This window comes from Lithobates pipiens, unplaced genomic scaffold (genome assembly GCF_037356315.1).
Source record: "Lithobates pipiens isolate NorthernLeopardFrog02 unplaced genomic scaffold, aLitPip1_a1.2 Scaffold_25, whole genome shotgun sequence".
Classification (NCBI taxonomy): Eukaryota; Metazoa; Chordata; class Amphibia; order Anura; family Ranidae; genus Lithobates; species Lithobates pipiens.
This window is the reverse complement of record NW_027507787.1, coordinates 206954082-206975872: the sequence shown is the minus strand read 5'-3', so window position 1 is coordinate 206975872 and position 21791 is coordinate 206954082. Positions and strand designations below refer to the sequence as shown.

At 46.2% G+C, this 21791-nt stretch overlaps 1 protein-coding gene across 1 annotated transcript in view; it reads left to right on the top strand.

Moving 5' to 3' along the window:
- Window positions 1-21791, top strand: part of ADAM12 (ADAM metallopeptidase domain 12) — a 1000652-nt gene that overhangs the window by 944281 nt on the left and 34580 nt on the right. The window contains 1 exon segment of the mRNA XM_077455498.1: window positions 20562-20692. Coding sequence (XP_077311624.1) covers window positions 20562-20692 — 131 coding nt within the window.

Genomic DNA, 21791 nt, shown 5'->3' with positions numbered 1-21791 from the left:
AATATGGGCCATGGTGCCTGCACTTGCACAGCCCCGAAAGCAATTAGGTACAGCTAGTGCTTTTCTATCAGTAGGGAGCATGAGTTTTAATGATTGAGAGTTGTAGCTCTGACTCAGCAAGGATCATGTTGGACTTCTGCAGATAGACTATTACTAGCACACACAGGGCAAGGATTCTTCTCTTCAACATGCTGGCTGCAGACAGGCGTTTCTGCTTGGGCTGTGGCTGCTTTCTTAAAACAGAGCTTCTCTCTCGAAATCAACATTGACCATTTTTAATCTTCATGCTGCCAGCATTAGCAAATAGGAAAGTATATCATATTTACTTGCTTTCTTCTGTTACTACCTGGTTTCCAGGCCTAGGTAAATGATGTTCTATATCCCAGGAGTCTTGGGGGATGGGGGGGATTTTCCCAGTTAAGCACACGCTCCTGCCTGAGGTAAGGGCAGATAGCTTCCAGGAAGTGAACGCTGCATGAATCATCTACCTTTACTCAAGATGGCTACAGACAGAAATGCTAGGGGTGTGTGTGTGGGGGGGGGGGGGTGTTTCTCGGCAAAATAAAGCACCAAGGTGGATGGGTAAGTTTGCTTTGAATATTAACTTCTTAGTGTTGGCACCTCCTGTCCCTTTAAGAGGTTTTTGATGCACTGAGGCAGGGCGGGGTTTCTAATTATGTGACAACCGTGATTGACTGTCATGGCAGTCACAGGATCAGGAATGCTCCTGATCACAAGTAGAGAAGCTTATCATTAGGCGCCTGTAACTGTGCCACGCAGGGCACACACTCTCGGCACAGCTCCGTTTAGATTCTGGTATGTATATATGCGGCCGCTCTGCGTTAAGGCCCAACCGCCAAGAGACCGCATATATGCATACTACCGACGTGAAGGCGTTAAAAATTAACAAAAAAATGCGTTTGGTTTGTTGTGCTCAAATGCAGGGTAGTTCTGAATAAAGAAACAGTAAAAGTTTGCAGGCCTTCTGTTTTGACGCTCCTAGAATGTATTTAGCCGTTTTCATCTGAAAGTTTAATTGGGCTTTTAGTGCCATGTATAGAAGCACTCAGCTTGTACCAGGCAGAGCTGTATTTACCAAAAATCACTGGAAGGTCAGTGCACAGGGCAGCATGATCAGAAATTGCAGCCACCAAATCAGAAAATGTATGAAATAAAGGTTACTTTTTTCTCAATTTTTGCTCTGGTTTGACCCATTATTTATATCTGTGGGCAAGTCCAAAGTCATAAAAGAAAGAAGTGGCTGTTGAGAGCACAACATTCTTTGTAGCTCCAAAAACTGGCACCTGGTTTCCCTTTTTCATTTCAGGTTGGGTAACGCCAAATAGCTCTGCATATGATGCAGATAGCAGGTTTCCTCCAGACTGCAGGGGTAGGGAACCTCGGCACTCCAGCTGTCGTGAAACTAAAAATCCCATCATGCCTCTGCCTATAGGAGTCATGCCTGTGATTGTCAGTGTCTTGCAATGTCTCATGGGCCTTGTAGTTTCAGCACAGCTGGAGGGCCCGAGGTTGCCTACCCCTGCTCCAGAGCATTCTTACTTCTGGTTTTGAAATCGTGTGATCAAAGGGGTGGAGCCTGCTCAAAAAGACATCACAATTCACACGTGTCTAGGGCAGCAGGATGCCCAATTACAGCCCTGCCTCAGGTACAGCGTATGAGAAGCAACTGAAGTAAAGGCGCTGCGATAACACAAGCAGATTGCGTTATGGGTGGAGTGGAGCTAATCTGTGACAGTCTTTTCGTTGTAAAATTACTTTTAAGGATACAGAAGTGTCCTCTCTAACTTTCATTACCATAATAAAGGCTCTAACAATGCCATAGACAGGAGAATATCACAGTATGAGCAAGTTTATTTCGGTGATAATTGCTCTTCAATTTGGGATAATTGGGGCTCTATTGCTCTTCTGCGAGATTCCATGGTATGTTTCTTCCATACACTATAAAGAGTACCTGGTCTTATATCGCCGTCAGCCATATCTATTCTGTTGCAAGCTTCTTCTTGAAGTTGTGGTTTTGGTAGCTGTTTGTACAATGTTCGCCTGGAGAGCTGAACACATTAAACAACTTTTCTGAGCAGCGTATGCGGTACATTAAATGCCGGCGATGCGTTTGTGCTTCAGTGACTGATCCTGCTGCTTCCCAGCACTCGCAGATCTGTAAACATGAACAAGAGTGTTTAGGATAATGCCTTGCTGGAAGTTTTGACTTTGATTGTCTGGTAATTGAAGTGCAGGTGCGCAGGAACCTCGGCAAGATGGAGGTCAGGATTCTGCTTAGAAATATTCCTAATTGTTCCAGATATTGTTTTCTACAGAAACTTTTTGAGCTGTAACTGAAAAAAAATACAAATGTAATGACTAAGTCGATACATTTGGAATGTAGGCCTTTCAGAGCACAGTGGGTATCATGCCTAATGAATAAACCTAATCATGTTTTGAAACATTACATTTCATATCTAATGCATTAGTCAATAAATGGTACCATGAGCCTCATTTGTTGTAATTTCATCAATAATTAACCCAGTAAACAGTCTGCTTAAAGGATAAGTGCTCATTTAATTCTAATCCCACAAGCCCTCTCCTCTACCCACAGTAGCAGAACCCCCTACAGGACCACGTCCTTTTCAGCAGCAGCCTACACACTATTCACTACATTCACAGCAGAAATATTGATGGGGAATGCATAGTATTCATTGCATAGTATTTGGAGATACCTCCTCTTATTCTAGACTATAGAAGTCTCCCATCATCACCTCGTGCATGCAGCAGGCTTTCTCCTCTGAATGTAGCCCAAATGGAGGGCAAGCTTACACTTGCAGCTGGAGCCCTTTCACACTGCGGTGCTTAAAAACTGCCCATAAAACGCCAAGAGCTTTTGAAGCGCTTTTCAAGTGATTTTGAGGCGTTAGCCATGTGCTTTTTTTTTTTTTGAAGGTCACGTGACTCAAAAACTGCTTCAAGAACCATTTTTACACAATTTCAATTCATTTCAATAGAGAGGGGCGTTTTTGAGGTGCTTTTTGTAGCGCTCCAAACTTGCTACAAACATGCTGCTTGCGGGAGTTTTTTCACCTCCCCACCAGCACACTGCCCCAGTGTGAAAGCATTCATTGTCCGGGGCTAAGGGAACTCCAAACTTCTCCTCGATGTGTTCCAACGTAGCCAAGACCGTGCAAACTTCCGAAGCAGGCGGGCCCACACAGAGGAAGTCGTCCAAATAGTGTATTATTGAATTCAGTCCCGTACCACCCACTCAATGAATGAACTAAATCATTCAAACAACGCACAAGATATGGAGCAGCCCATGGGCAAGCAACTATCAGTGTAAAAATTCTCCTGCCAGTGACAACCTAGCTATCAAGATGTACCTGGAGCAAACGGAAGGCCAATTCTATGTCCGTCTTCGCCATCAGTGCTCCCTTCCTGTACTTCCTGAGCCAAAAGACTGCTGCATCAAATGATGTATAAGACACCGCGCAGATCTTCGGGCCAATGGCATTGTTTACCGAACCCCCTTTCGGAAACGACAAATGATGGATGAGCCTAAATTTGTTAGGCTCTTTCTTGGGCACCACCCCCAAAGGTGACACCACCAAGGCCGGTATGGGCGCCACAGGAAAGGTGCACCCTATGCGTCCCAACGCTACCTCCTTTTTTAGCTTATCCGACACCACCCCAGTGTGTTGTAACGCTGATCGCAGATTGCATGCCAATGGGGGAGTGTTGACCAGCTGCGCCGGAATCCCTCTGAAAACCCCCGGGCCAGCAATTGTGCCACCTCCCTATCCAGATATCTATTGAGGAAAGACTGCATCCTTCCCACCTTCAGCGACGACGTCCCCTTTTCCAACAGCATCTACAGTCCTGCCTTTGCCTTGCTTGAAGCAGCGGGACATGGGGTGTCCCCCTCCACAGCCAGAGCATTCGTGCTTGTACTTGCACGACCCCCCAAACTTGCAGGAGCCCTCATTGAATTGCCAACACACCCCTTTTTTTTCTTGTGACCGATTGTCCGGGGTTGGAGGACCCACCGGCCCCCTCTTGAAAAAACTGACTGGTCGGCCTAGCCGAGGTCATAAGGCGCATCCATAAACTGATGTCCTTATGATCCCACCTCAAGGACGGGCAAATAGCCTTCTGCTGACGAAACTGTTCGTCGTAACGCAGCCATGATGTTCCCCCGTAGACTCTGTAAGCTCTCCCACGGCATCCAAATAGCAGAACAGCGCCGAGCAGTGTTCTGAGTTCTTCTCCCCTATTACGCTTGCCAATATCGCAAATGCCCGCAGCCAATTTGTGAAAGTCCTAGGAATTAGCCTATACCTCCTTTTCTGTTCACCCTCCTTCTTGTGGTCTTCCGGCCTCACCCTATCCAAATTAAACTTTTCCAGCGGTAGAGGAGCGAAAATCTCAACGTATTCCCCTTTCCAGATCTTCTCCCTGACTTCTGGCTTCAAATGAGCCTCGAGGGGCCCCTCGAAGCACACATAAACCTCACATTTCGCTGCATCCGCCAACCGCACCAAGTCCTGTTTTTTAGTGGTCTCAGTGGTAGCCCCCCCCCGCGGGCTTTTGCCCGCCTCCTTATCTGCCACCCCAGCAACCGCTGGCTCCGTAACCACTACCGCCTGACCCCCCCTGCGCCCCAGTATTACCCCCAACCCCTGTCCCCGTGGCCAACCATGCTGATGCCGGGGCCTGCCCCCCACCTAAGCCCGGTTCAACCGCTGAACCAGCTCTTTCAATCCCGCTAAGAACCCTTGTAGCCCCTTTTTCGCCATTGCCCGCTCCGAGACCAATGTGGCCGGAGGGGAAGGCACAGTCACAACTGACCGACCCATTAGGGCCTCCCCCACCCCCACATTACCCCCAACAGTACATGGTATAGCAGAAAAAACAGACTTACCGTGGTGCCTGGATGGGGTCCCACCAGTCGAAGGTCCAGATTCCACCGCTGCCAGACATCCTTGCTGCCCATCGTCCTCCGACTGCGACAGCTCCCCTTCGGATCGCACGTCCGCCAACTCCGCTTTGCTAGCCGATTGCCCTCCAGCGGATGCGTCACTGGATGCCGGGGATCTGCGTTCCTCCGTGTTCTTCCTCGAAACGTCAGATCCACCTGCTGACCTCCTCTTAGCTTTGCCATGACCTGCTCGCCCCATCTCACAGTGCCGCCCTAGGCCACTGCCAGCTGCCTCCATCTGTCCTCCGTCCCTCCCTTGGCTGCCATCACCTGCTGTCCATCCATCCATCCATCCAGCGAGGCTGCATGCTGCATGTGAGGGAAGCTCAGCAGACATTTTCCTGGACACCTCCTGCCTAAGCCTCGCCCCCCGCCGCCTGGAGCAGGGGCCTCTTGCACAGTTCCAGGCCTCCCTCTCTGCCCAGCATCCGCAGTAGACCTGCCGGCGCTACCCTCCACAGTCCCTTTGCCCGATTGGTGCTGAATGCCGCCCCCCTGCCGCAGGTCCAGCCGAGTGCTTCGCGAGCGGGCCTGAAGGAGCCCTGCCCACTCTGACATCCTGCTTATGAGTCCCAGGAAGGAGGGGGGGGAGGGGGATCCAGTGAAAAGTGAGCTGCTGGTTTGGCCGTTGGGGATGCCTCCCCCAGCGCCGCTGCTAACCTGCCTTCCAGCCATCCAGGGCCCCTGGACACCGCCTCCATCTTCAGTCTTGAAAAAAGCTCCTCCATGGTGGCCATTCTCCCTCACAAGCTTGCTCCTCGTTGCCGACTGAGCTGGTGAGGAACCACCCCCTTTGCACAGTAACTCTGCTCCTCCCCTCCCCAGCCTCTCCACCAATTGCTAATCTATTTTCTCCTCACTCTAGCCTGTACTCACACCCTGTTAACCCTGCCATGCCCGCCCTGCGCTTATTATTTTATTTATTTTGCTCCGGGCTTTCTTTTATGTCAAAAATGCTGGCAACAAAAGTGAGTACACCCCTAAGTGAAAATGTATAAATTGGGCCCAAAGGCTGCAAGGCCTGACTGGTGTGTTCTGGTAAGGGGACAGTCCCCTTGGCAGAACATAATAGCACAGCGGGGAGATTGCTGCACTAACATTGCACAGTTAGTACAACGAGTGCTTCCGTTTTTTTTCTTCAGAACTCTGGATTGAATGAAAATGAAACGTACCATGTGTTTCAGGCATAAGACTTTTGCTCCTTCTGTGGAAAGCAAGATTCTGCAGCGTTTTGCCCAACAAGGGAGCCCTGCTATAAGAGTAGATAAGCAACTTTTTTTATTTTTATTTTTAGCAAACTGGTAATTGGACTCTAGCAGTGGAACCGCTAGTGTGCCATTGGCCTAAAAGAAGTTTATATCCAGCAGCAATCTATAGGGTCCTAATGGATGCTGTGTTACGGTTTCCAGAAGGGAGCATAGGTGGAATTAGAACTCAATGGGGTTGGTTTATTAAAGGCAAAAAAAAAGAGCGTGCACTTTGCAAAGTGCAGTTGCACTCTGCAAGAGCAGTTTCTCCAGAGCTTAGTAAATGAGCAGAAGCTCTGCTGACTTCCATTATCCAATCACGTGCAAGCAAACATGCTGTATTTTTATTTTCCTTGCTCGTGATTGGGTATCCTTTGCAAAGCAAAGCCTTACCTTATTTACTAAGCTCTGGAGCAACTGCACTTTTCAAAGTGCACAGTCTTTTTGCCTTTAGTAAATCAACCCCAATCAGGGCTGGACTGGGACAAAAATTTGGCCCTGGACTTCATCCACACCAGCCCACATTAATTTTGCAAACAAGCACAAAAACAGTATATAAAACTATACACAATTGTGCAAAAAAACATAAGTAGCATAACATAAGGAGTCCTCACTAACCTCTTTTTTTATTATTTCACTTATTCTCCTCTGTAATTTTCTCATCTTTCTTGCATCACTGCGTGAAGTTGAGGGCGAGCAGCACAGCCATTACTTTGTCACTGAAATCGTCCCACTGGGAAACTCCCTGTAGTCCCGATGGCCAGTACATGCCTGACCCCAATGTGTAATGTAGGCTGTATGTAAACTCCAGACAGAGCACCTAAAGTAGTCAGAGACTTCCCATGTAACTGGAGGGTGTCACAGTGGCCAGAGATGCTTAATATTCACTTTCACAGCCAGACCGTTCAATTTTATTTTGCTGCAGGGTCACTGCATTTACATTTTTGCAATCCTTCTGGGTGAATTTACGGGTCTGAATAAAGCTGCCTGGTTTTCAATGGAGGCATTCAAAACAGGTCAAGTGCGTAAACCTGCATTCAGATCTGTGACACAAAATCCAAAAATCTGTCTGAGGACACATGTATACAATTGAAAAAAGAACAGGACAAATATAAAATAGATCTATTTACTGATCATTATGCAGGAACTTTTGTTCTTTGTCTTTATAAGTACATTTCTCATGGCTGTGTCAATGGGACCATAGGCTGTTCAGTGTGTGTTTGTTTTTTTTGTTTTTTTGTTTTTTTAAACTAAGAAAAGCTTGGCTAAGATTTAGGGAGCATTCCGAAATATTCTATATGTTTATAGCTCTTGTACAGTTTTCAAGTGATCAGTTAATTGTTTTCAAATTTTATACCCTTTGAACACCATCACATATTTCAAATGTATTTTCCCTGTGTGCGAAGAGTTTGTCTACAGTGATAAGATCTTTAAATCATCTTCAGAGAACGATTTTCCAATATTTTTTTGTTTATCTGACCTCAGAGAATGTTTGTGTACCCAATCGTCAGCCCATCTATTGCCAGCAGTTTTGTACTTTTCCTTTACAGCACTGATTATAACCTGACCCTGTGAAGTTGATACAACAAATCTGCTTCCCAGGCTACTGCCAATCAGAAAGTGGCATTCCTTGCCCCGAATTCACAATCAGTCAGGAAGGAGGAACTTCAAGGGGCAGATAGATAGAACGTGTCATAGTGCTCTATGCTAAGGTAAACAGTTAAATGGTAACTGCATGTTTGCAGTCTGATAAAAGAAAAAAAAAAATGACAATTATATATACATTGCAAGGATTTAGTAAACCTTATTTCAGATTTTTATCTCCTGTTTGGTGGAAACTGACACCCACCATACTGATCCAATCACTGTTACACGTGTTCTAAGAGACTGATGGGAATGCAGTAAACTAATCACGTTAGCAGGAAATAAGAGTTTTTGGGGAGTTCTATACAGGCAGTCCTGTATCGTGGAACCAAGGATTGGTGATAAACCTTCATTGGAGCCACCTTTTCCCATAATAACTCTTACAGGAGTGAATTTCCCTTCCTAGAAATCCTAGTAGATTTCTTTTCACTTCTTGTGGTCTCCCTCCGTTTGTAAGTATGCATCGTATGTAAGTCGAACGTTTGTAACTCAGGGACTGCCTGTACAGAAATAGTATACAGAATGTCTCCTGTATTGTCATGGTTACAGGGAATAACATTCAGTAGTTCTAAACACAGCAGAGGGGGTAGTCAACCCTGAAGCGGTGGAGATCTACCTGAATAACATATAAAGATTGAAGATCACCAGCATGCTGGTGTTTTTTGTTTTTGTTGTTAGGGATAACCTAACAAGACCCCAATAAAAGTAAACAGGGTCAGTACTAAGTAACGTAGTGTTTAAGGGTTAGTAGTAAGTTACCCAGAGTTCAGGAGTCAGAGCTTATTCACACCAGCTGCTGCGTTACAACGCGCTGGAGCAACTGCAGTGCCTATGCACCGCACAGTGACATTTCACAAAGTTCTATTGTCTGCCACATGGTGTGAGGCAGTGGATTGTTTTGCACTGTGCTGCATTGGGTAAATGTATGGCCTGCCATACATTTTTGTTTCTAACACACCACCGCATAGTGTGAACCGAGCACATAGGAGACTAGGCATTTCGCTTTATCGTGCAGTGGAACAGCTCTGAAATAGCCACAAAACCCAGTCCCACAGCAATTGGTGTGACTGAACCCTCATAATAAGTAACACAGAGTTCTGTGGTCAAACACAAATTAAAAAATAAAAGGTTACCCCTGAGGATAAGACCCACAAAATCCTACCAGTCAGCATATTAAAAACCACAGGGGCTAAAAGGAACCCACAGAACAGAGATTACCAATACAATCAGTTTTACCAAAAATAGCTTAACTTAACAAATTTTGTTAATAAAGCTATTTTGGTCAAACTGCGTGGTTGTATTGGTAACCTCTGTTCTGTGGGTTCCTTTTAGGCCCTGTGGTTTTTGAGTGTGTTGAGGTTAGTAGTATGTTACACAGAGTGCAGGAGTCAAAAGAAGGAAGAATTGTGCAGGTCAGTGGTAACACACCTATCCCCCCCCCCACAAGCAAAAATCTCAATACGATAATCCTCAAATTAAACTGACAGCAAAAAAATTCTCCTTTCCTCTATAAAATTCACTAGCCAGACCTTAAACTCTGCAGCTATTGGAACCGTGAGGACGTCCTCCCAGCTCTCCATTTTTTAAAGGAAAAAAAGTCTATATTGTGTAGCACCCTGGAGTTTAGGCAGGGTTGCTCCTCACAAATTTAACTGCCAAGAATAATTATCCTGGTTGATTGTTAGAGATCCATGGATTTCTTCCTAAGTTTGGCCTGGTTGCACTTTTCTCTTCTACCACTAGGTGGCTGGGTACTTGGTAGTACTACATATGAGAAGGGCAACACAAGGTCAGATTATGGGAATACGGGGGCGTGGCCAAGACCGGCATGTGAGAGGACGCACTTCTCACAGCTCCTGCCTGATCCATTCATCGATCCTTCCCCGTTTTCATCGATCCTTCCCTGGCAGCCAAAATACTGCTCTCTTCGGCTCCCCAGCTGGCTACCGACCACCTGCACCTCCCGGACCCACCGCCGGCCCTCTGTACCCGAGGGAAAACCCGCAGAGGCCCATTGGAGATGGCGGGACCGGACTCCCAAGATGGCGCTGCAGCGTCGGCGGCCATGACACAGCGCACTCCGCGGCATGTGGACAAATTCAGAGAGGGTGGTAGCAGGAGAACTCCAAAGACTCAGGGTAAGGAGCAGTACCGGGACATTCTGTATTACGCTTTAAAAGCTACAGGACCCTGAAGCTATTGATACTGCGGAGGAGATACATGGGGGAGAGATTGACCTGTTTACGCAGGCAGAATGGGGACATGATACCGACAGTAATCCTGGCAACTCTATGGAGGATGCAGCTCCTCAGCCCTCTCCCCCCCTCATAACGGATACAGCGGAGCCCCCTGAACAACCCACGCTGGCTGCTATATTGAAGGCTGCCCATGTATGTACGGCATCGGTGAATGATATGAAAGAGCAGTTTGGGGGCTTGAGGGAAGAAGTCTCACTTCCCAGACAAGATTTGCAAAAACGTAGAGAGAGGGCGATGGCGGTGGAAAGTAGAGTGAGCGATATAGAGGATAAACTACCTCCTCTTGCTTGTGAGGCCAGGGCAGCGCACCGCATGGCACAAGATATATACAACAGAGCCGAGGACACGGAAAATCACTTACGCAGAAACAATGTCTGCATCGTAGGTCTACCTGAGAAGTCAGAGGGTAAGGACCCCACATTATTCGTGGAAAACTGGCTTGTGGATATCTTCGGCCGTGATTCGTTCTCCCCGTTCTTCACAGTGGAGAGGGCCCACAGGGTGCTGGGCAGACCTCCCCCACAGGGTGCCCCCCCCCAGGTCCGTGCTGGCCAAGATGCTACACTACAGGGACAGAGAGGCAATACTAAGATGTGCAAGGGAACGTGAAAACGTCAAATTCAATGGGGTCAGGGTTTCATTTTACCTGGACTTTTCAGCTGAAGTTCAGAGGGCCAGGGCAAAGTTCGGTGAGGTGAAGAAACGCATGAGAGCTCTACAACTGCCTTATGCCATGCTTTACCCAGCCAAGCTACGAGTGACAGCGGAAGGACACGCACAATTCTTTGAGTCGCCTAAAGATGCAGCAGTCTGGGTGGATCATAATGAGCAGGCCCTTCGCCACCACAGGGTGCATGCTGCTGGAGATTGATATCACTGTGAAAGTATGCCACCCGCAAAACAGGCAAGGCCTGATAGACTGCTCCGGCTCATGCTGTGCAATACTTCGTGGGGGCTTTCTTTTGTTTGACCTACCTTATTATGTTGGCCCTATCTCGTCTTTGAAGGTCCCCCCCCCCTCCCCCCTGTTTCTCCTTTTCTTCATTTTTCCCTACTGCCGGGGAAAGCTGTGATTTTATTGCAGAGCGAGGAACTTATCTGTGACTTTCAATCCTACGAACATCCCTTTATCTTTATCTTTTTCTTCTTGGGGAAGTATTTTTAAAAAAAAACATTTTTTTCTCTTTTTCGGAAAATGCTGTACCCCAAAGTTGGCTGCCAGTTAGGCCGTAATGTAACGAACAGTTTTGCCCTGTTGGTTGAGTTGGCCTGGAGACCTGAACCTGTGCAGACCATTTGGCGCTATTACATTGAAGGTGATTTTGGGGGGGTCATGGAACCTCCAAGCCAAATGTGACAGTTCCATTGTGCCTTACTACAACATGCAGTGTGGATCATCATGCAGTCCGAATAACTTTACTAGTTTGCTTACTGGAAGTCCTGAGGACATGACAGTTTACCTGTTTCTTACCTTCCCCACCCACGAGGGCTACCCACTACTGGGGGAGCTTGGGGGCCCTGTCTGGCTTACACTCTTCCCTCCATGATGGCGGGTGTAGCAGTAGTTTCATGGAATATTAGGGGCCTGAACTCCCCTCTCAAGCGCACAATGATATTTACTTGTTTAAAGAAGTTTTACCCTGCTGTTTTATGTGTACAGGAGATGCACCTTACCGGTGCCACCAGGGGCTGTCTGAAATATCCGTGGGTTGGCTGGGCATATCACTCCACTCACACCTCCTTTTCCCGGGGGGTGAGTGTGGTGATACATATGTCCCTCGATTATCAGGAGTATGCCTTCAAAATAGATTCAGAAGGGAGATTTGTATTTTTACATTGTCGTATTGGTCTTTTGCAATGTGTACTGGCTGTGTATATACCTCCTCCTTTTGATGCACGGGTGCTCCGGCTGCTCCTAGAATTTTTAGGGGAGCGTCCGGACCTCCCGTTACTGATAGTGGGGGACTTTAACAGTTGGTTAAATGCGGGTTTGGATAAACATCTGGCTCTGGGGACACATAGCCCTCCGAGGTTAACTCCTCTGGCCAGGTTGTTGCAGGAGGTGGGCTGGGTAGACATATGGAGGCAGCGTAATCCATTTAGTAAACAATTCTCCTCTTTCTCAAAAACTCACGGGTCTTTGTCCAGGATAGACTTGGCGGTGGGAAATTCAACCATGCTCCCCTCAGTCCTAGATGTTTCTTATAAACCTAGATGTGTTTCGGACCACTCGTACTTGGTGGTCAATTTACTAGTTACTCAACCGTCCTCACTTTCTAGGGCGCCCTGGAAATTTAATGCCTTTTGGCTTCAGCTATTTACAGCACCCGAGGTGATGGAGGGGAGCATCTGAGAGTTTTTCACTCAGCAACCTGATTCATTATCGGTACTTACTGAATGGGAAGAGTTTAAGACATTTCTGAGACAGCTACTTAGTAAGTAGGTTACGAAGGTTAAGAGGCGGTCGGAGTCTCTCAGGGAGGCACTTGAGGCACAGGTGCATTCCCTGGAGGCACGATATATTCAGGACCCAACAGAGTCCGCGAAGGGGGCGTGGCAATCGGCTCAATCAGTGTATGACCGCTTGTTGGCCTCCTCTGCGGAAAACAAGAGATTTTTTTCGAGGACAGCTTTTTTTAGGAGGGGGAGATTACGGGTCATCTCTTAGCCAGGATAGCTAACTCTGAGCAGAAATCTCCAGTTATTGGAAGCATAGGAACGAAGGAGGGTAAATTGGTTCACTCCCCTGATGGAGTGATACAGACGCTGGCTGACTATTATGAGGTCTTATACCGCCCATCCTCACAGTATGGTTCTGAGGAGCTGAATGCTTACTTAGATGAAATACCATTCCCACAACTTTCAGGGTCCCAGCGTGCGACGTTGGACGCCCCACTCACCCTTGAGGAGTTACAGAATGCAGTGGCGGGGTTCCCCAATTGTAAGGCCCCGGGGGGGGGGGGGGGGGGTGGGATCCCTATTGAGATCTACAAGCACTTTTCAGAGGTATTGTTCCCTAAACTGCAGAACGTGTTCAATGCTGCCAAGGAGGTGGAGACTCTGCCCCCCTCTATGTCTGAGGCAAATATTGTTTTAATTTTGAAACCTGATAAGGACCCGGCCTCTTACAGGCCAATCTCCTTGCTACATATTAAATATGGCCAAAGTATGACCTGATATTAAAATATTGGCCAAAGTACTAGCGCTCTGTTTAAACAAAGTAATCACTTCGGTGATACATGCAGACCAGGCAGGTTTTATGCCGAATAAATCCACGGCAGTGAATCTCCGGAGATTATTCCTTAATATACAATCAGTGGCTGATAATGTGAGCAGGAGAGCTCTCCTGTCCCTTGATGCTATGAAAGCATTTGATTGTGTGGAGTGGCCATATCTTTGGGAGATACTGAGGCGTTTTGGCTTTGGTGTTGGGTATATCTCATGGGTACGGCTGCTTTATTACCACCCGAGTGCAGCCATTAGGGAGGCCGGTAGGCTGTCCTTGCCATTTTGTCTTGGTCGGGGCACATGGCAGGGGTGCCCATTGTCCCCACTGCTGTTTGCCCTGGCAATAGAACCACTGGCCATTAGGATCAGGGAGCACAGGGGCATAACGGGTTTCTGCTATGGGGATAGACAGGAAAAGGTGATGCTTTATGCAGATGATACAATGATTTTACTGGGGGACATGGCACAGTCTCTGAATAACACGTTAGACACAGTGACCCGGTTCGGGGAGTTCTCTGGCCTTAAGATAAATTGGTCCAAATCAGCACTTATGCCAATAGATGAGCCACAACTACAACAGGGGGGGGGGGGGGGGGCGGGTGGGAGAGATCCCTATTGCCCTCACGTTTAAATATCTGGGGATAAAGGTGACGCCACGGATCAGGGATTATATCGCGCCAAACATTGCACCGCTGCTTACCAGGTTCCGCTGAAGGGCTAAGACTTGGAATATGCTGTTTATGTCGGCTGCAGGCAAGGTGAATCTTATTAAAATGATTCTTATTGCCCAACTGTTATACATGTTGCACAACTCTCCAGTAGTGATCCCATTGAAGACCTTTAGGATAGTAAACTCACTATTCCTAGAGTTAATATGGAAAGGCCGACCCCCTAGGATTAGATTGGAGCATCTCCAACGCCCGAAGGGGGAAGGTGGCCTTGCGCTGCCGAACCCCTGGCTATACTATTTAGCCTCTCAACTACAACATTTGATAGGCACCATGGTCCCTGAGGGAGACCCCAATGGCAGAGTCCCCAGTGCTTCTGAGGTCATCATTCTGCACACGGTGGGTGGGAGATCTGTTCCGACCGCCCTTGAAGCCCTGGCCTTCGGTAAACCCCCCCAAAAAAGTTTCCCCACATATAATTTAATACAGAAAATATGAAACAAAACCAAATATTTGCAGGGAGCAAAGGGAATTAGTGAATATAGCCCTATATGGGCTAATGAGTCGTATCCTGAATTAGCAAAGCTACAGCACAAGGAGAGGTGACAGAGGAGAGGGGTGTTTTATCTTACACAGATAGTCAGCAATAGTAAATTATTACCCTTTGATACCCTGAGAGCAAGATATCAACTCCCGACACATGTACTTTTATTATATGCAACTTAAGCATGCCTTCCTAGCCCAGTCAAAGGTTTCGGATTGGCAGCTGGAGGGACTGCCTCTTGTTTCCCAGCTTAAATCACCCGAAAACTCGAAAGGATTTATCTCGCAGAGTTACGCTACACTTTTAAGCAGATTTTTGTCAAAGCACCCCCTGACCGTTAAAAAGAAATGGGAATTAGATGTGGGGCCCCTGGAGGACGAGCAGTGGGAGGAAGTGTTGCAATCGGTGGCCGTATGCTCGCTGAATGTGACGCACAGACTTGCACAACTGTACACCATACTGAGAATTTACTATACTCCCCACAGGCTACACTCTATGGGACTTACACTGACACCTGTGTGTACCAGATGTGAAAGGGATCATGGAGACTTAATACACATGCTGTGGTGATTTCCCAAACTCTATTTTTATTGGAGAGGGGTGACTGGCACCCTGAGCACGGTGTTTCGGGTGTCAGTTCCCTGGGATCCTCGGTGTTGCATTTTGAACTTGCTGGATGAATTGGAGTGGGAATCCCATACTAGAGAGGCCCTGACTAGGGCGCTCTTTGCTGCCCGCAAGTTGATAATGCTCCACTGGAAATCGGACTCACCTCCATCAGTCCTGGAGTGGACCACCACTGTTGGTAATATGCTGAGAATGGAAAAAATTGTATATCAGCATAGCGGTTGCCCTGATAAATTTGAAAAACGATGGGGGCCGTGGCTGGACACTCCAGGTCTTTCCCCGGATGATTTAGTCATGGACCGACTGCTCGGACCAGGGGTGCGATAAGCGCTGCAATATAAATATATTTATATTTGCATGGCTGTGGATTAATGTCTTGATGTATGTAAAGATTACTATCATTATCGGGTTGTAGATGGGAGGGGTGGGGGGGACTCAAACGCCCTTATGTACTTTATATCCTCGGACCACTTTGCACTGTACTGCATTATTTTGTACTGTCTGTGATTATTTGGACTGTATGTGTGCACTACTGAATAAAGTTTTTTTCTGGATAAAAAAAAAAAGATTATGAGCATACGGGGCATCTCAGCCAATGGGCAGGGGTTTTCTTGAATCCCTTGGCTTGCTGGGAGAGCCTATATAATTTGGGTGGAGTTAGGTGATCTGTGCCACCTGGACAGCTGTCTGGGTGGATGTGTGTTTTGTATTGGTGCTAGGCCGGAGACTGGGCCTATCCCAGGCACATCTGGCTGCTAGGCTGTCTGAGGACCTATCCAGAAGCAAGAGAGCAGCGCAGGGTTGGGACTGTGGCTTGCAGTCCAACCAAAAGTGACGGTTCTGCTGGCCAGAGAACCTGTCGTGGTTGGAGGTAGAGTGGTCACCAGTAAAGGACCATCTGCCTTATTACCAGGGACAACAGTGAGAAAGTACCGAAGCAGCATTCTCACCAGACAGGGACAGTGAATAATTGGAACACTTCAGTGGGAATCAAGCCAGGGACCCAGCCAGAGGAGGTGACGCTTGCAGAGCAGCCTTGTGTGTCAAGCCAGGGACTGAGAATGCCAGTGGGGTAAAGCTTGAGGAGGTATCTTGAGCGCTAAGCTAGGGACCCAGCAGAGAAGAGGGGGTGACGCTTGAGGAAGATACCGCCGTGAAGACTGGAGGAGCTCAAGGGATTCAGTGGCAGTGAATCAGCGGGTCTAGTGAGAACGGGAGCTCAGTGGGCTGAAAAACTAAAGGAGAGGTTGTAGTGAAGGAGAAAGGAAATGTTACTTTTGTGTTGGGAACTGTTTAAGACTGTTGCCATAGGAGACAGCATTCCTGCACATGCAGATGTGGAATCTTTCTGGATGCCTTTCCCTGCATGGCTGTCCTCCTATTGAAGCCTCGGAGTTTGCCAATTAATCTTGCAACTACCTAAGGGTGTCCTGGCCCTAACCCTCTCTTCCCCCAAAAAGTTTGTTAAAGGAAATCAACTTTTTTTTGCATTCAAGAAGTGCCTGGCGCCCAATAACTTTAACTACTCTGCACCCACCATGCCTCACAACCCACTACATACAGAAGGATGTTTGCTATCTCTGGCACTGGAGGATCTCATTAGATCAAAGGAGACCTGGGACCTTGCTACAATTGAAAAGTACTCCAGGCAACACATTTTTATTAACATTGAATAGAATTGTGAAGAGTTTGGTTTTTCATTGTTGACTGCCTCTTCATTGGGGAGACTTACCTTCACGTCATCCCAGATATGCATCAGGATGTGAGTTTTAATGCTCCCCAAAGTGCAACAAAATTCCATATTTGACATTTGTTACCCGAATAAAGTATCAATGACAAAAAATGTGGCTTTGTTATCCTCTCCGGTAACAAAGGTAACCAGATTCAGCAGTAAGGGTGAATCTCTCCAGTGGAAATACATATCTTTATATAAACCTCCCCTAGCTTATCCCTCTTATCTTTCAACCTAACTTGGGATAGGGCTACACTGCTGATTTATTTTCTTGCTTGTGAGAAATGTAACTACTTGTTGGCAGTCACCTGATGTTCGGCACACTGAAAGCAAGGTGCTGCGAAGGAGGAGCTGTCCAGTGAGTAAAGAGCTATCATCACAACATAAAAATTCCAGTTGAATCCCCTCGGGGAACAAGTGCACTTAGTCTTGTTTTGATCCATGTTCCAGTTGTGTATTAAAAGTCAATTGTTTTTAAGTATTTATGCTGACTGTAGCTCCATCCCAGGCTGAAACCCAATTTGTGGGTGTTCCTAGCATAGTAGCCAGCTTTCCATACAAATAGATTTTGTGCTGTGTGTAAGCATACCAGGCCACGGCTGACTGATAATTAACAACACAAGCATTAGTAAAAGATCATTCAGAGCTGTTGCAGTTTTATGATCTCTCTGTTGATAAAAGAAAAAAGTCATTTAGGGACTTTTAGGAGACCTAGACCTGGTAAGGTCATGTATGTCCATTCCTATGGGACTTTAAATGAAATCATGACCCGGTAAGGTCATGCATTTCCATCCCTTATATCGAGAAGAGTTGGAACTCCCTTGCTCCCCTCTTCTCTCTGTTGATGATGTACATATATGTTTTTAAGCAGCTGTACAGCTCTAAATTATTTTTCACTTTTGTGAGTGACCAGTCAGTACTGTTGGGGCTGTGTCATCTATCTAAAATCCTGTCTGTTCATTCACAAAAGTAAAAAGATGATCCAGTGCTAGTTGGGTATTTCGATCCATCTGCCAGTAAACATAAATCGCACCAGCAGATAGATCACACATGCCAAAGCTCAAAAATCTTTAGCCTAGGTTCACAGTGATGCAATTTGGCATGTGATTTGACATGTCAAATCGCATGCCAAATCTGTGGCTATTGTCGGAAATGGCACCATCTGAATCAGTGCAACGCCGACTGTGCGGCACCGCACCGATTCCCAAAAGTAGTTTGTCTACTACTTTTGGAGATTTTGGGGTGCGATTTGTATAGACATCTGTGCAGGAACCCACACAGATGTCTCTGAAATCGCTCCTGAAGTCAGACTGACATTCGGTTATGAAATTGTGCGAGTTCACCTGAACGCGCGCAATTTCAATCTCGCTGTCAATGTGAACCTAGGTTTAATCTGTGCTTGTGCTGTGAATGGGCCTGTTCAATCCCTTACTGCACTGAATGGCAGCATGCATTTGCCACCAGAGACGAGTGCTGTTCTCATTAGTTGTATATCTCTTTGCTAGCAACATGGTCGATCAGCGGGGGAGGGGGGATGTGGGGGGTAAGCTGCTGACTATGCTAGCTCAGCAACCGTGGTGCAGATCACAGCAGGACCAACTTATACACTTGGTCTCCACTGAGAGATAATAAGGATTTTTACTATGTGGCAATACTTTTTCTTTAAATCTCTCTTTAAAGTAGCAAAGAGATTTCATTATAGCCCTAGGATAAGAGTTTTAGGATGTGAGGCTTCAGCTACAGAGAGATTTGTAATGACCTACTGGTAAGATTAACCCTTTGTCGACCATCATCTTATTTGAAAAATTTAGATTTTGTTGCGTTACAAATTAGAAGTCCATCCACTCAGAACTCCTGTTGAATGGGGACATTTCTGCCACCAGGAATGTCTTCTGGAATTTTGGAGATCGGAATTTTGGTAACTAGAATGAAATACACTGTGCAATGTTTAATCATCCAAACACAAGCAGAAGAAAATAGTCTTTACAGCTGGATCTTATTTGCTTTTCTGTGTATACATTACATCAGGGCACTGAAACAGACCCCTTTTTCTTTGCATTATACAATGTATTAATGGAATGATACGGCTGATCTATTTTGAATTGCATCAGGTTTTGAATATAAAAGAATAACCTCTTGCCATTAAAGTGGTTGTAAACAACATTCATGAAATTTGACCTCTGCAAATCTATCTGTAGTGTTACTTATCTCTCTCCAAAACTCTAAGTGCAGGGTCTTTCTGCTGCTCCGTTCCTCTGTTATCATCATTTTGACTTCTGACAAGTTCTCCAACACATGAGATAACAGCAGCTGAAAATTTGTATTGGGGAGGGTGCTTAGAGGTAGATTAGCAGAGAGCTTTGTCTATTCAGATTACAGCTCTGCAAGTTTCTTCATTCCTCTGCCTCTGTGTGGGGGGGGGGGGGGTGTTTGCCTTTCCTCCAATTAGCTGTCACACAGTGTATGCCCAGACTCCCCTCCCACTGCTGAATGAGGAAACACAATTTCCAACATGATCTGCACTTTCCAAAGAATGTAGAAAGGGAAAGAAAGCACATATACATGTAAAACTTGTGGGGAGATTTGTTTAATCTCTGTCTGTAGCACGCTGATGGGCAGGGTTACTTCTAAATGTACCTTCCAGGTGTAGTTACCTTGGCTCATTGTTAGGGATCAATTGAGTTCACCCTGGAGTGAAGTATGGAATTGCTGCACTTCTCCCTTCTGCTGCTAGGTGGCTGGTTACCTGGTGAGATTGTCTTGGATAAGACAAGGGCAAAGCAAGGACAGTTTAGGAGTATATGGGGTATCTAAGCCAATGGGCAGGGGTTTTCCTAAATCCCTTTGCCTGCTGGGAGAACCTATATATTTTGGTGGAGTCAGGTGATCGGGATTCTGTGCCACCTGGATGGCTGTCTGGGTGGACATTCAAGAAAGCAGCATAGGGTTGGGATTGCAGCTTGCATTCCAACCAGAAGTGATGATTCTGCCTGCCGGAGAATCTGTCATGGTCAGGGGTAGAGGGGAAGCTTTTGCCACTAAGGGACCAACCACCTTATTACCAAGGACCACAGTGAGTAGCTGAAGCAAGTACCAGAGCAGTTCTCACCAACCAGGGCCGGTGAAGAATTGGGAAACTTCAGCAGGTGTCAAGCCAGGGATCCAACCACTGGAGGCAACGCTTGCATTTCAATGGGGCAGTGCGGCTATACAGCCGGCAAACCACCGCTGCAGCAGCGGTTTGTGGGTGGTTTTAACCCTTTTTCGGCCGCTAGCGGAGGTTAAAATCACTAATTGATGTAATAATCTAAAATCGTATCCAAAATTATGACCAATATTATGGGGAAGAAAACCTGTTTGTGGTGCTCTTTGATCAAGCTTTAAAAAAAGTAAGGTTGATGTAAGCAGATTGGCTTTCAGTATGGATTTGTTGTGTCTTGCCAGCCACATAAGTAACCTTATTTATAGTCAAGGACATTTAGATTTCATGAGAGCTGAAAAAGAGTTTCCATAAAAAGTTACAGTGGATGTAATAGAGGTCGCACATCAATTATCGTATCTCCTTCACACTGTGAAATCCAGACAATTCTTTGGCAGCTTGTTTACTCTGTATATGTTTTTTTTTGCAGGGATCACGCATCCCCAGCCCACCCCAGAAGCCACTGCCCGCAGATCCTCTGACTAAAAGTGCCCAAGAGTGCAGTGCTGCCAGCTACGTATACGAGGATGAAGGTGCGGTGCCCCGTATCACCCCTGTAAGGTATGCTGTGTACAGGAACACAATCTCTCTCCTCTGACCTCCATCAGCTGTGGGGGTTAAATCTAGCGGAAACAATGTTCACTTTCATTTTGTGTACCTTGGACTTTGTGTAAAGTTTAATGCTGGAGGCAACAGAGGAACTGGGCTGGAAATGAGTTGGATCAGAAGCAGTTCTGACTTGAAGCTGCCTTTGGCTGTTACAAGAGAATCTAAAATATGATTAGGTCCAGTCCTGGTTCACTGTATGCACAGGAAAAGGTGCATGTTTACAGGTGAAAGGGCACTTCCAAATGTCACCGTTCACACTGCTGCTCCCAACACAGAAAGTTGGACGAAGAGCTGCCCGCGGTTATGTTATTTCAGAGAGGAACATTATGTTGCTGCCTGACAAAATTATTTTAAGCCAAACGGCAATACCAATGTGCACAGTATAATAACCAAATTGAACCTTAAATCTGTCTCCAGCAGCAATGTCAAACTTAAAACAGTGAGCTAAAAAAAAAGTAGAATAGGTTTTGAAGTGGCCATATTATGTTTACTGAGGGTCACACCTACTCAATCCTGGACAAATGCTATAGTACTATGGTAATTAAAATTGCAAATATATTTCAGAAAAGGTTTGCTACTTCTCAATAAAGGGGACTACCAAGGACTCATAACAAACTCTATATGAAAATATATATATATATAAAAAAACGTTATTGCCTATATGACCTGGTCCAGATGTACAAGTAAGAAACAATTGAAAAAAATTTAATAAAATACAACACATTATTCATAAAAAAAAGAAAAACCCATGGGATAATAGCATTTTAGACATTGCAGTGAATGTCTTATCCATCTATATCACTATAGTGCACTATATCTGATTTAATTTGTGACTGGCAGTAATGTCCGAAATACATCTGATAGACAGCGCATATCTTCATCGTCAAGGCCAACCGCTGAAGCTCAATAGGTAGGTTATTGTATAAATAGATCTTATGTATAATTATGAAAAGACCACAGATATTAGTATAGCGATACCCACGAAGGAGCTGCTTTTGTATGTTCAGTCCGTTACTCTGCCTCTCAAACCCAAAGAACTGCCCCATCCCCT